The 15,214-nt window shown below is 39.6% G+C and overlaps 1 protein-coding gene across 1 annotated transcript; it reads left to right on the top strand.

The window, feature by feature from the left end:
- The first annotated feature begins 9,761 nt into the window (after positions 1 to 9,761).
- cbx8b (chromobox homolog 8b) lies at positions 9,762 to 13,543 on the top strand. The gene is made up of 5 exons (XM_014177406.3): positions 9,762 to 9,949; positions 10,048 to 10,091; positions 10,314 to 10,379; positions 10,527 to 10,593; positions 11,824 to 13,543. Exons 1-5 carry the CDS (start codon positions 9,881 to 9,883, stop codon positions 12,691 to 12,693), a joined length of 1,116 nt encoding a protein of 371 aa, XP_014032881.1. The 5' UTR covers positions 9,762 to 9,880; the 3' UTR covers positions 12,694 to 13,543.
- Positions 13,544 to 15,214: the final 1,671 nt, after the last annotated feature.

Consider the following 15,214-nt stretch of genomic DNA (forward strand, 5'->3'; position numbering starts at 1 on the left):
ATCAGGGGTGGCAGGTAGCCTAGTGGTTAGAGCGTTGGACTAGTAACCGAAAGGTTACAAGTTTGAATTCCTGAGCTGACAAGGTACAAATCTGTCGTTCTGCCCCTGAACAATGCAGTTAACCCACTGTTCCTAGGCCATCATTGAAAATAAGAATTTGTTCTTAACTGACTTGCCTAGTTAAGTAAAGGTGAAATAAAAAATGTTAGGGTGATACAGATCTACATTGTGTCTTTGGGTGAGCAAAAGATGATGAACTGTGGTCTTGCAACACAATCTTGTAGAAACCGCATGACTTGCTTCTTGCACTGGCACTCATCACAAGCAGGAGGTTAAAATAGATGCAGTACTAACCTCGCTTCCTGGCCTGCTGCAGGGCTGGCCCTAGCCTTTTGGGGCCCTAAGTGAAATTTTGTTGCCGACCCCCCCCCCCCACCTTGCGGGCAAAACATTTTAGTGGCCTATTGCCATGTCTTATTCCGATGTTACATGATGAGTGAGAGTCACTAACCTGTGGTTTAAAGTACATAAGTAAAAATAGTTGAAAGTACTAAAGTCGTTTTTTGGGGTATCTGTACTTAACTTGACTATTTATATTTTTGACAACTTTTACTTTTACTTCACTATAAAGAAAATGATATACTTTTTACTCCATACATTTTCCCTAGACACCCAAAAGTACTCGTTACATTTTGAATGCTTAGCGGGACAGGAAAATGGTCAGATTCACACACTTATCAAGAGAACGTCCCTGGACATCCCTACTGCCTCTGATCTGACGGACTCAATAAATACATGCATCGTTTGTAAATTATCTCTCAGTGTTGGAGAGTGCCCCTGGCTATCCGTAAATTAAAATAAACAAGAAAATGATGCAGTCTGGTTTGCTTAATATAATGAATATGAAATTATTCATACTTTTACTTTTGACACTTAAGTATATTTTAGTAATTACATTTATTTTTGATACTTAAGTATGTTTCAAACTAAATACTTTTAGACTTTTACTCAAGTAGTATTTTGCTGAGTGACTCACTTTTACTTCAATCATTTTCTATTAAGGTATCTATACTTTTACTCAAGTATGACAATTGGGTACTTTTTCTAACTATAGAAACTAACTATATTAATGGGGACCCCTTGGTGGTCAGGTCCCCTGGGCATATGCCCTGCGTGCCTAGTCAGTAATTCGACCATGGTTACTACGAGTTTAGATACCTGGCTAGATTAATTCCTCAAACAAACAAAAAATTGGGGAGGTTTGGGGGGTGTCGCTTATGCCTAGGACCGGCCCTGCCTGCTGAATTTAGATTATTTATTGATCAAATCAAATCAAATTGTATTAGTCACATGCGCCGAATACAACAGGTAGACCTTACTGTAGACCTTACCCCCCCCGTACAAATAGTTAATGCCACAAACTCCCTGAAAGCATGATCTTGTTTCTCTCACTGCTAAACTAGTTTGGGTTCTTGTGAAGTTTTAGACCTTACAGTGAAATGCTTACTTACGAGCTCCTAACCAACAGTGCAGCTTAAAAAAATACAGATAACAAATAAAAGTAACAAGTCATTAAAGAGCAGCAGTAAAATAACAATAGCGAGACAATATGCAGCTCACAGATCACTGCACCTGTACATAGCCCATCTGTAAACAGCCCATCTATCTACCTACCTCATCCCCATACTGTATTTATTTATTTATCTTGCTCCTTTGCACCCCAGTATCTCTACTTGCACATTCATCTTCTGCACATCTACCATTCCTGTGTTTAATTGCTATATTGTAATTACTTCGCCACCATGGCCTATTTATTGCCTTAACTTACCTCATTTGCACTCACTGTATATAGACTTTTGTTTTCTTTTGTCCTACTGTATTATTGACTGTATGTTTTGTTTATTCCATGTGTAACTCTGTGTTGTTGTATGTGTCGAATTGCTTTGCTTTATCTTGGCCAGGTCGCAGTTGCAAATGAGAACTTGTTCTCAACTAGCCTACCTGGTTAAATAAAGGTGACATTTAAAAAAAAAAATGTATTCAATTATTTTTTATTTTTTTAAATACAGGGGGGTACTGGTAGAGAGTCAATGTGCAGGGGCACCGGTTAGTTGAGGCAATATGTACATGTAGGTAGAGTTATTAAAGTGACTATGCATAGACGATCACAACAGAGAGTAGCAGCGGTGTAAAAGAGGGTGGGGGGGGGGGGGGCAATGCAAATAGTCTGGGTAGCCATTTGATTAGATGTTCAGGAGTCTTATGACTTGGGGGTAGAAGCTGTTTAGAAGCCTCTTGGACCTAGACTTGGTGCTCCGGTACCGCTTGCCGTGCGGTAGCAGAGAGAACAGTCTATGACTAGGGTGGCTGGAGTCTTTGACAATTTTTAGGGCCTTCCTCTGACGTCGCCTGGTATAGAGGTCCTGGAAGCTTGGCCCCACTGATGTACTGGGCTGTTCGCACTACCCTCTGTAGTGCCTTGCAGTCGGAGGCCGAGCACAAAGGTTAGCAGCAAGTCTAGACAACTCTGTAGACATATGTGTTGGTCACACTCATTATGCAATAGTGCTTTAAGTTGTGTCAAAGGCGTTGGGGCAAATGCATGTAGGCCTAAGGACAATCACAGTAACCTAACTGCTCTTTTACAATAAGCCCTCCTAGTTTCAGATGATCATCTCATGCATGGTCAGTTTTAATATATATATATATATTGAAGGACAGTATCTTATCTAATTCCTTATGCCAAGCTGACTAAACTCAACTCTATGGTGAAGGTTGTTTCTGATGAACTCCACCTATTCACCCAATGTCAATACTTCAACATGTTTTCATTATGAAACGCTTACCTTGTGCCTGTGTTTGTCCTTGGTAGTTGCATGTTTTTCTTTGTTTGCTGAAATCAATACTTTTTAATAAAACGTTAATCAAATACAACCACCGACTGTTTCCTTGTTGGGATTCAATGGGCACACGCACATTTGTGCTGAATTCCCGTCTTAGAGCAACAGCAATGAGCAAAAAGTCTGCGGTTATATATGATTAACGTTTATTGAAAATGTATGGATTTCAGCAAACAAAGAAAGGCATGCAACGACAGAGGACAAACATAGGTACAAGGTAAGCTTTTTATAATTTTGCAAACATGTTGTATTGACCTTGGGCAAATGGAAGTAGTCAGAGCTGAATTCCACGAAGCCTGGTCTCTACTCAACTCTGTTGCTGGTGTTAATCAGAGACTTCCTTCACCGTGAAGTTGAGTTTAGTCAGCTACCTTCTTCCAGGGTGCAACCCCATAATCCATGGTTGTTGTTCACATGTGAGTAAATTGCTGAGTTTCTACCCTAGGTCTATGAAATCCACCTTGGATGCATATGGTCTCGTTCACAACGTGTATGAACCTGTCCAACAAAACTGTTTGTCAATATGCAACTGAAGCTAGAAAGCCTGTTAATCAACACATGTAAGGTCAATGAGGCCTTTATCGCCTATGTAGGCTAATTTACAAGCATATTCATTAGTTTTGTTGCAATCGGGAGGCTCCACGGGGTTGTAGTCTACTTGTAGAAGTTGGCACAAGAACCCCCCCCCAAAAAACAACATTCAATGGATGGCATTATTGAAGCATTAACATTGCTATAGAATTATAGGCTGCAGGCCGATTTCCATTGAGATGATTTACCATGGTGCGTCATTGAACCATTTCCATTGAAGGAAGAAATTGATACTCCTCCTATAATTGCTCATAAATGAACTTAACCTTGGAAACTATGCAGATACAATTAAATCTATATGCTACGCTCAAGTGGAGGTGACAATGTTTAGCTGATCAGATGTAGGCCTAAGAAGGCTATATGACCCGGAAAAAGCCACATTTTCATAAATCAGTCGTTGCCTACAATAATGGGAATTAATAGGGCCAAACAAAAATAGTTTCTAATATCTCGCTCATCAACTAGCCAACTTGATCCGCCTCCCCATGCCAACTCTTCTCCCCAGCCAATCCATTCTCATAAATTATTTTGAAACCTTTTGAAGTTATATGGACAATGTGGTAACAAATTGTAAAAAGCAGAGTATCTAGTTACAAAGTGACCTGCAAAACCGGGTTTATATGGCATGTTTTGTAGGCCTCGTCGTTTTCCCGAATTGCAGAGATTGCTGCAATGATTTCGCATGCACCTTTGACATTAATTTCTCCCGAAAAGGAAAACGTGTGTCCCTGCCCTAAAAACAAGTTCGATTAAAGTCCAGTATACTTTTTGGTCCAATTTGTTTGAAGTAAAGCATGTCCTCTCTCTAACCTGCACACATACACACACACATTTGCTAAATTGGAGATTGACAGGAAATCTATGTATTATAGGAAAATATTTCATACTGGATTGGAGTGATGATATTGTTTGTTATTTTACAATGGCACTGAACGTTTTCTCATTCATAAATCTATCGGCTGTTGCTGTGCATTTATTTCCTGGTTGTTTGTTCATGCATGATTCAAATGTTGTTTTGTTGTCTATAACACCAATGTTTCTGTGTACCCTACTTATTTGACAGTGTTGGCAAACAAATGTTGACATTTTGGCTTATATGGTAGCTATGCCCTGCATTTGTCACAATGCGAGTCTAATTTATGTGGGAAAATATGACAAATGAGGTCAACCTGTGGCCGATTTATCATCTGTCTTCCCCTATTTGTCATGCAGTTTTTTGATATAGTAGATTTACAAACGCAACTAGGGACAGTGTAAAGAGTGTGAAGAATTACAGTTAAATGATCATCAACATGGCGGACTGACTGTAAATAGAGTCGTGACAGCTGCACAGTCGAGAGCAAAAGTTGCCCTTAGCCCCAACGCCTCATTGCGAAACTTCAGGGATGATGTGTCGCAAAAACCCATCGCCTTGACAAACCACGACCGCAGAGCAGAAGCTTTTTACTCTCGACCATTTTATTTCATTCCATTGCCGCGGAGCCCCCGAATAAAACAAAAACTGCTTTCGACACCTTAACGCGCAGAGAACGAGAGAGAAAATGGCTGTCTCTTTTAGTCTATCCAGCTTATTTTTTTATCGAGGTTTTAAAATGGGCGCATGTGACACCACCGAAACGGATGTAAATTAAATAAATGAGATATCTTAATGTTATGAGGTTAATATCTGTAGCCTAACTGTCTGGAGATCATAAAGTTAAAAAAATGTTACCAGCCTGCCAACGGAACAAACCCAACCCATTTTGTTAAGTGTCGGCTATGTGGCAATATAACAAAACTATTAACGTTTGTTTATTATATTACATTATTAGATAAATGATGTTCTTGTTGCCTCCAACCATAGAGATATAGATATATTTTATAATAGTGTTCTAATTCTACACCCCTATCCGCGAGAGCGGTGATCACTTTTGGCAGTCTATTTCAGTCATCTCAGAATGTTCACAACTTTGTTGTTTTTTGAAACCAATGTTACTTAATTTAGGCCTATACATTCCATTCTCTGTGAATTGTTCCTATAGGAATTATATTGTTCTAAATTATGTTTGGAAAGGATTGACATTATGAATATGCTAGTCTATAGTAACGCGTTGGGTCTTGTGGATTTAAATTTGTACCGTTGTTTCTTTTCACAGATACCTTGGCTGGCCCCGTAATTTATACAATTAAGCTCTATCGAAACAGAAGTTGCCGATGCCTCTTTCTCTCCCTCTGCGCACACATTCCACATCCCTCCTCCTTATCAGCAAAAAGTGTAACCTTGAACATTTGTGTTTGCAATATTGTGTGCACGGCAATGTGATCTCGGTTATAGGCCTAATGAAAATAGCTTGAAGGTCTTGGTTATAGATGTGACTTCCTTTAATGACCAACTGGATGAAAATAAAGGTGACATTTGAATTATGTCCGATGCAAAATGTGACAGATGTTGGCCAAGCTTTTAGACAACTAGCCCCAAGAAGTTGTGTTGTTATGCAAATTTCACCAAAATAATTAATAAGCACAGAGGACTTGAAATACATGATAACTGTGTCTGTGTGTGCGTGAGAGTGCGTGCGTGCGCGCTTGTGGCAATTATGTGTTCGCGTGTCTGCATAGGAGAGGAGAAATTAAGATTCGTTCTTCCCCTTGTGCATGATGTCCTTGCCTTTGCATGATGTTCGTTTTTCGCTTTTCTGTGCAATAGGTAATGGCGGTTGCCCAGATACGAGCGAACCAATAATCTTCTAACAGGTCGACCATGCACCCATATATGGCTGCAACCACTGCTGCACTGCAGTCGCGCGGAGACCAATGCTTACCCCATAAAAGGAGTCCCGCAGCCCGTCTTCCTCCGGTAAAGCGATGCAGAAAATTCATTACTGGCATCATGTTTGCTTGTGGAAAAATACAAGAGACAAAATGAAAACCTAATGTAAATGCATATGACGAATAATAACATGAGGGACGGTTCAATATCCCATCTAGCCTATTTTCTGCATGTCTTCTTTGTCCTGTACTGCTTCTATCTCAACAGGGATTTTGAGAGCATTTACATTAGGAAATGACTTGTAATTGACTAGATGTTGATGTGTTTGCATGGGTGCCGTCATGGGCCTAATTGATAGCATAACAAACAATGCAATAACATGCATTGATTGGCAAAGAGGGGGTCCTTTGTTTCAACCATATCCATTGCAGCCTGTCAGCGCAATATTGCCATTAGCCTATTGTCATTTCCAATGGATCCAGATTGACCTATAGGCGTCTAATTAACCAATGAAGAGTCTATGTTGTGGTTTAGGCATGCAGTCAGCGTTTGAGATTTGCTTTGTGTGCATGGACCTACCTGCATGTCTCTAAGCTTTGGGGTGGCCCGCTATAAATTAAAATCGACATGCATGCTACACTGAATCAACCATTAGTCTATCTCAGTTAGGTTTTTCAATTATATATTAGGCCTACCTCTCTCTCTCTCTCTCTCTATTCCTGTCGAGCAATAGGAAAATGGTATTTAAGTATTGCTTATTAGTCAAGATCAGATGATTTGAAATAGATTATGGCTGGGTCTATCAGGGAAACAATGTTATAATAAGCCTATATGAGTTTTCTCCTAAACGAGTTGCTCACGGGGGCCAAATGATCCCAGAGAGTAAAAAGCCTATAGTCTAGAAGTATAAGATGAAGGCTTGCGTGATCTTTGCATGCTTTAACAATGCAAACCTATTGAAATGAGTCAATGCCAATACCTAAGTTGTAGAAAACATTGTCGCTCCTCACATGTGCAAATAAACTTTGACCATAATAAAGGCCGACATCTGAGACATATTTTAATCAATATACTTTTTGTCAAATGGTTGTGCGTCCATCTCAGCTCATGTGTTGGCCTTAACAGGAATATTATCCGATTGATTAGCCTATCTGATATAGCTGTATTTATATAACTAGGAATAGATCAACCTAATTAGGAAATCATCATTCATATGAGCCTATATTCTTAAATGGAAGGATGTTTGTGTTAAATTAATGCCTTTTTGTTCGTGTAATTTAGTTCATAATATAGGCCTGTAATCTTGTTTGAAAATCAATCTGAACTTTTGGAGTCTGTTTTCTTTAAGGGAACTTGGTGATGAGGTCTGAATTAATATGAAGTTTCAAGAGGATATGGATATGTTATTTTTAGTACTCAATGAAATATATTTGCGAATGATTTGTAGCTGTCAGATTAAGAAAATCAGTTTATCGGTCAATTGCACACAAGGTCCAACCGAAATGTGACTTCTGCTTTTAACCCAAACCGTTCATATAGGCCAACAGGTTTTGTGGAGAGGTGCAGGGGGCTGCCACACTGAGCGCCCGGGGAGCTATTGTTGTGAGAGGTTAAGTGCCTTGCCCAAGGACACAACAGCAGGCAATGGAATCTAGGATTTGATAGGCCTACCAGCAACCCTCCGGTTGCCATCTCACTTCCTGCCAGACCCGGGATTCTAACTGGCAACCCTCCGGTTGCTTGCTCGCCTCTAACCGCTAGGCTACCTGCCGCCAATCAATTGGTGTTGTGAGTTTAACCTTCAGTTGAATGCACTTTAAATTAATATTTAGACTAATTAATTCTCTGACCAAAAATAATTCGAATGGAAAGTTTGACAATAATCCATCACGCGGGACATTATATAAATTGACCTTTTCCGATCCGACAAGTCTTTGGATGCTGTTCATTTGAATCTGTGCTATAATGCCATATTCATTTTATTTTAGAGAAATAATATTGACATAATAATGATAATACAGATAACAACAATAATAATAATATTATCGTTATTATTAGTATTAATAAATAAACAATTAAAATACATACGTAGGCCTATCCAATTAACAATAACGATAAATACTAGGATATTATTATTATTATTATTTGATCTATTTTGGTCTGACAAACCTGTCTTTCTTTTACATATGGCCTATATATTCCACATACTCCTTCAGTTGTTGCTGTAACGTGGATAAACGCAGTAGGCCTAGCTGACTGATTTATGCTGTGAAAACAACAGGATTTATCACACGTGTCTAATTATTTGAGCAGATCGTAATGAAAGTAAGCAAATTATTTAAAGCACCTATTTCAAGTCAGCGAACTCATTTACCAAGACTGAATTATTAGAGACCGCAACGGACGAGATTTTATGCTTAGTTTTAAGTGACGGGTTCGTGGAAATTATAGACCTAAATATATCCCTTGTTGAGTGGTTGTGCAATGATCACTTGGTGTTGAGTTGAAAATATTTTTTGCCTAATTGAGGCCCATGTATAGGCCTACAAGCTCTATTCAAAGCTTTTGTTTTTCTATATGAAGCCTAGCTCTACTCAATTAATTACACTACATAGGCCTACTTCCATACCCTAACTCAAACTATAGGCCAATTTCGCTCAACTTTTTGATAGGCTATAATTACAATATTTTCCCGATTAGTCTAAAGTTTATGTTCAGGTTAATTCATTTTATTTGAGGTCCTACCTAACAATTTGATGGCAATGGCCTACTCGAACACTTTAAAGGCTATAAATTAGGTAAATACTTACGACTAAGCTAAAGGTGCAATGTGTTCTCTGATCCACACATTTAGACATCTTCGATTGTGTTCGTTGAATGAAGTCAAACGTGTATGGAAACTGTAGCTTAGGTTTAAACGAATATCCTACTGAATGGAGACTATAATTGACACCATTTATTGCGAGAGAAAGAAAGAAAAAGCTAAAACACCCATGACGCTGCTTGTAGGGCTCAAGAGAACTGGAATAAGGATAAACTATTGCACATGAATGTGATCTATAGCCTATGTTCTATTTAGACATAGGACATTTCCTTTAGGCCTATATTGTCTCCTAGTGTCTTCATACAATTTACCTTATCATGACTGTAAGCTATTGATTAGGAGCACTTTAAACTGAAATATTGTGTGACAGTTCAGTTGATAACTGAAATGTGCACACATTCAATCTGCTTTCCTTCACCTCTTTGGCGTATTACATTACATTGTTCATTAATTTTCATTCTGCATATGTTCTGCGTTTAATATCTGGCGACATGTGTTTTTAAAGATCTCCGAATAATCCGAGTAATTGATCCACCGCGCTAACTCCACCATTTTCCCCTTAAGAATTTCCAGAAGTGGACGCTCCTCCTACTCACCTAGCAACCGCGGGCACGTAGCAACGGCTAACCCAATGGGCTTACTCTAAATGGTTCCACCGACTGCGGTTCCTAGGCAACACATCATTTTTTTTTTGATGACGTCTTTTCTGTGCAGGAGTATTATGGTCTGTCTGGAATTCACTCCGCGAGACAGGGGAGAAAAATATCTAGCGTTCACCACCAAGCTTTAGCTAACGGTAGCTGGATTGAAGTAAACATGGAGCTGTCTGCAGTTGGGGAACGGGTTTTCGCAGCCGAATCGATCATCAAACGGCGAATAAGGAGAGTATGTGAAACACATTTTCCTAACATGCATAATCTATTTTGACGCGCCACTGCAGTTCCCTAACGAAGCGTTCTTTTTCTATTTCTGATGACACGCAGGGTCGAATGGAATACCTTGTGAAATGGAAAGGCTGGTCACCGAAGTAAGTTGCGTTGAATTTAATGCTAGAGAACCTTGCTTCTACATGGATGTTGCTGGCTGCTAGCTGTGGCGTTCGCTTGCTAGCTAGGTGGCATCTGCTAGTGACAAAGTCAGCGCAGCACGCTGGCAGTGTTAGCAAGCTAGCTAACGTTAGCCCGTATCGATGCTTTCTTTCCCAGTGTAGTGGGAAACTAACCTCTGTCAATTGTATTTTTCTCCATAGATTTAGCACTTGGGAACCGGAGGAAAATATATTGGACTCCCGCCTCTTCGTCGCATTCGAAGAGAGGTAAATTGTATGGATATGGGCCTGTTCATGTTGTACATTCATTGCATGCAATGTTAGCAGCACAGCAAAATAAAATGCATCCGTCACGCAAGTCGCCTATTGCACTTCACTCTCTTGATACTCAAAATGGGTGTCTTGCTGTTTCAGGGAGCGCGAAAGGGAACTATTTGGGCCCAAAAAGAGAGGCCCGAAACCGAAGACATTCCTGCTAAAGGTAGCTATGTTGATATGCATGCATTGTTGAAAATAATCCATCCAACACGCAGTGATACTGTGGAATCTACTGAATTTAGGGCTGCATGGTTGGACACGATTTCTAGCATGTGGCATGTAAACATACCACAGTCTCCACCCACTATTTATCCACAGGTTCTTCATCTGGTTAATATATAGCTGTTGTTGCACTAACACGTAAATATGCAAGTTTGAAGGATCCACGTCAAGTTTTCCCATGAGAATCACCTTTTGTCTACCGGTATTAAGGCAACATCACATTTAGTGCAAGATGTGTATTTGTGTAGGTGTGAATGTGTATTTAGGGAGATTAGTTAGTTAGGCTGGTGCTAATAGACCTTAATACATTTTTTTTTAACCGAATCATGGTAAATTGGTTGGATTGACAGGTAGCCAAATTGATCAATAAACATGCCAGGTTAATTCTTTATATTTCGAAATGAACTCAATGTAGGCCTACACGTTTGGAATATAAAATGTACTTATAAAAGCGAGGGTCTATTCAGGCGTGCATCGGTTATTCGGCACGGTTAAAACTTATGACGTTTTAGCGTGTAATCGTCAGTAAAGCAATCGTTATAGCTAATTCCAAAAGTTTGCATGGGACTGGTTTTGAATGAAATCTTAAAATCTGAAGACTTCATCAAACGAATGCCCTTGTCTTTTCAAGAAAACCAACTATGAAAATTGCTAAATACCAGCATCTAATTTAAAATGCAGGTTCTCTCACAGGCCTGTAAATAGCTCTTTTCAAACTGAGCTAAAAATACATATATATAACAAGTAACTATTGTGAAAATGTAAAAGTGCTAGCAAACTGGTGTAGCCTGTAAATTCTTCAGGGGATATTATGCCAAGTTAAGATTTTGTCTACTGTCTTCATTTATAGTTGTGTACATGTATTGTTACAATTAGATTATTTGTTATAACATTGTTTTGCTAATTGCAAGTGCACATTATTTATTAAGCCATTATAAAGCGGCTGGCAGACTCTTAGTATATATGTGTAATGACAAATAGACTATCCTCAACTGACATTTTAAATTAGTCTTTATGAAAGAGAACATTATACCCACTGAAATTGGAGCAGTGGAAAAACATTACACATATTGCCAACTGCAATAGCCTACTTTCAATTTTCCATCTTTGTTGTTGATAAGATTTTCCCCAGTTCAAAAGTGGTTCTTCTCTGGTTTCCTTCCCCGTTTAGGCACAAGCTAAAGCTAAAGCCAAATCGTACGAGTTCAGGAGCGATGCAGTCCGGGGGATACGTGTCACCTACCCGACCCCAGAGCCTGTCATCACCCCCAGAGCCCGAGAGGGGCTGAGGGCCGTGGTCCCCACCATCTTCCCACCCAGCACCGTCAACAGGGGCGAGAGTGTGCGGGTCAGGCCCCCAGAACTGGTCCGAGAGCACCGTCAACCAGTCCTCCAGAGGCCCCCAGGCCCCGATGGCTTTGTGACCGTCCCCAAGAAAAGAGGGCCCAAACCCAAGCTGCGATTTAAGGACAATCCCTTCAGCGCTCCTCCCGCCGCCCCAGAGCCCCCCAAGAGGAGGGCAGAGGAGCAGGCGACATATGGCCCACTCAAATTGGCCAAGCTGGGCCTGTCCGGTGGTGAAGAGAGGGGGTCTGAGATGAGGGGGAATAAACTAGCCCACAGGCACCAGGAGGAGCTGGGTGGTTATCCCCACAAGCAAATTAGGCCCGTGGCTAGTGGGAGCACACAGCAGCACTGCGGCCCAGACAGGAGCATGTTGCACTCACACAGAATAGGCTCTGACTCCCAGGCCTGCAGGACTAAAGAGTGCCCCTCAAACTACTTTTCCCCTCCCCAACTAAAGCACCTATCCAAAAAGAATGTGCATCAACCCAGCGAAGAGCTTCCACAGAGGGGGAAGCCTTCACTCATCGCCAAAATCCCTGTGTCGCGGATCCTGGGCCAAACGGACGAGGTGACTTGGAAGCCTTGCTTGAACAACGTGGAGAAGGTTCTGGTGACTGATGTGACCACAAACTTTTTGACAGTGACTATCCGGGAGAGTAGCACAGATCAAGGATTCTTCAAAGATAAAAGATGATTGGCTCTGATTTTAATTGTCTTCAGCTCTGTCAATCTTGTACCAAATTATTTGGAAAAGTCCATACTTTATAGTGTCATTTATCATTCAGATTTTTTATGTAATGTATAAAAGCAAATTACAGGATTGTATGTGCAGATGTGTATATATACTATAGTTGGAAGTCTATTAAATGTAATGACCAAAATTAAAGGAAGTCCATTTGAAGCTAATCACCCGTTGGCTATTTGAAAGAGTTGCATGCCTTGTGTACTGCGTTTACTTGTTTACAAATGGCTTTTAGTTTTCAACAATCCGCTTTTAAACAAACAATATACTTTGTCAGACAGGCTATATTTATGTCAAGCTAGTACCTTTAAAACGTAAGAGGTATAATGTGGGCGCATTTGTCATTTGATTTCACATGTCAGTGAGAAAAATAAATATAGAGAAATCCTAAACCAATTATAGTGTGAAGTATATGTTCCAGGCCATGCCATTTCAAGTTGAGGTGTAGCTTACCCTATTCATTGCAAAAATGTATCAAGCACTTTTTGGAAGGTTTAATAAAAAGTGAATCAAATCTATGTCTTGTTGACCTACATGTCCTCTATAAGAGTTTATATAGCCATTACAATGCTATAGGCCAGCAGATGTAGGTCTTATTTCCAGATTTTATAAACGGTTAATGAAAATGGGAAAGGTGGTTGATGTTTATGAAGAACGTATATTGACATATTATCCATAAGGTCTTTCTGTTGACATCTGTGTTGGACATATAAATGAAATGCTTTCAGTGTAACAGAATGATCACAACCTGATGTCACAGTTTGCTTTTGAGATGCTTTCCAGTAAACTCGTTGCAATTGTCTCTGTTTCTGGTTGTCAGGATTTCTTCCAACTGATTTTAAGATTCCTTTTTTTGCCTTGGTTGTGAAAAGGACTGATGAAAGTTGCAAATGTGCTTTATAGATTTACAGGTTTCAGAAATACTTTGGTGACATGGGATTTTTTTTATTTAGGAAGCTGCTTTAGTTTGCATGTTTCCCGTTGTCCTAATTTCAAATAACGTTGACCATATTTCGGATTCATTGACCAACTGCAGGAATAGGTTTACTTCGTCTTTGCCGTGGTTCGTAATGACATTTTCTTAGCAATATGGTAGTGCCTATTATAGTATAGAAATAGGTCCTATTTTTCGTTGAGATTAGTGCGTTTTGGCAACGGTCCACAAAGGCCTAGAAAGTCGAGACCTTGGTTTATATATTTTGTAATGATTCAGATTTTTTCAAAACAAATCTGGAAGCAACTCAAATCTATAGGCCAATTTGCTTTCATTAAAAATACAATACTAATTTATTTTTATTAAAATGACAAAGATTGCTAAAAGAATAGGGTAGTAGGGACTAGGAATAGGGTAGTAGGGATTTTAATACGAGTTTTATATTGAGTTCTATTTAAATGTAATTGTGCTGTCCTCAGAGGTCGTACTGCAAACTCTTCACAGAAAAAAACCGTAGCCTATAATTATTCTAAGTGGTTGACATTGGGCTTACAGGAAGAATTGAATTGTACTTTTGCAAAAAAAAATCTCAAATCATAAACCAATAAAATCCAGCGCCCATCAGTATCTGCGGAATGGACACGCTGGTTATGTGGGGTCACAAGGTAGGTAGGCCTGTGTTACCAAATAGGTCATCAGAGCTAACATAGATTGCCTACGAAATGTATATTTTAACCTGCTATTACACTTATGTCTGACAGGAAAAGCATTTGCCTGACATAAGACTCCGGTCATTTTTGTATAGGCTGTGGCCTAATGTTTAATGATCAATTTGCATGATTGTTCCGTGCTTACTCTGTTTTTTTTTTACTTGGTTGGTTCCAGTGGCCTATTTGTACGCCTATCTGTGCATTTGTTTTGCAGAATCATTCGATGATGGTCGCATGCCACGTGCAGATAGTAATTGAACAATCTGACTATTGATAGGCTACAATGCAACGTCGGGTGTTAGATGTTGAATCATGGGGATATAATACAATACAAGAAAAGTTTCACATAAAACTGACCAAATGCTTCAAAAATTGATCGATATTTTTGAAAATCAATCAGCCCAAACACCAACAGCACATTTCTTAAATTGTATGTAAAATGTGTGCCGGTTCAGTCGTATACGGCCATATACGGCCATTATCAGTTTAATGATATATTACGCAATGTTACAAATAATTTGCACAACGTTCACTTCGGAGAATAACTGGATTTGTTCTTGTCTGGATATATTTACTACCTACACACGTCCAGAACTGCGTAGGATTTAGCCTAGTTTTAGCCTATAAAGCGATTAATACTTTGTATCAAATAATACCCCTCTTTCCTTTCACAAGTTGTTATTCATTGTGGTCAATAACATGCCGTTCTTCTGTAGAGCCTCCTGCGCGAGAAAGTAACAGCACTGTGCAGAGTCACACAGTGAACTCGAGGGAAGAGCACTGTCTTAAATTCCCCAAACATCAGTAAACAACGATAGTAACCTCGGGT

The sequence above is a fragment of the Salmo salar genome, chromosome 02 (genome assembly GCF_965601325.2).
Source record: "Salmo salar chromosome 02, fSalSal1, whole genome shotgun sequence".
In the NCBI taxonomy this organism is placed as follows: domain Eukaryota; kingdom Metazoa; phylum Chordata; class Actinopteri; order Salmoniformes; family Salmonidae; genus Salmo; species Salmo salar.

Excerpts from the sequence above, each read along its gene's own strand:
- cbx8b (XM_014177406.3), top strand. The coding sequence starts at position 9,881 with ATGGAGCTGTCTGCAGTTGGGGAACGGGTTTTCGCAGCCGAATCGATC. Across the intron at positions 10,092-10,313 it reads TGGAAAGGCTGGTCACCGAA|ATTTAGCACTTGGGAACCGG; the intron begins GTAAGTTGCGTT and ends TTTTCTCCATAG. Across the intron at positions 10,380-10,526 it reads TTCGTCGCATTCGAAGAGAG|GGAGCGCGAAAGGGAACTAT; the intron begins GTAAATTGTATG and ends TTGCTGTTTCAG.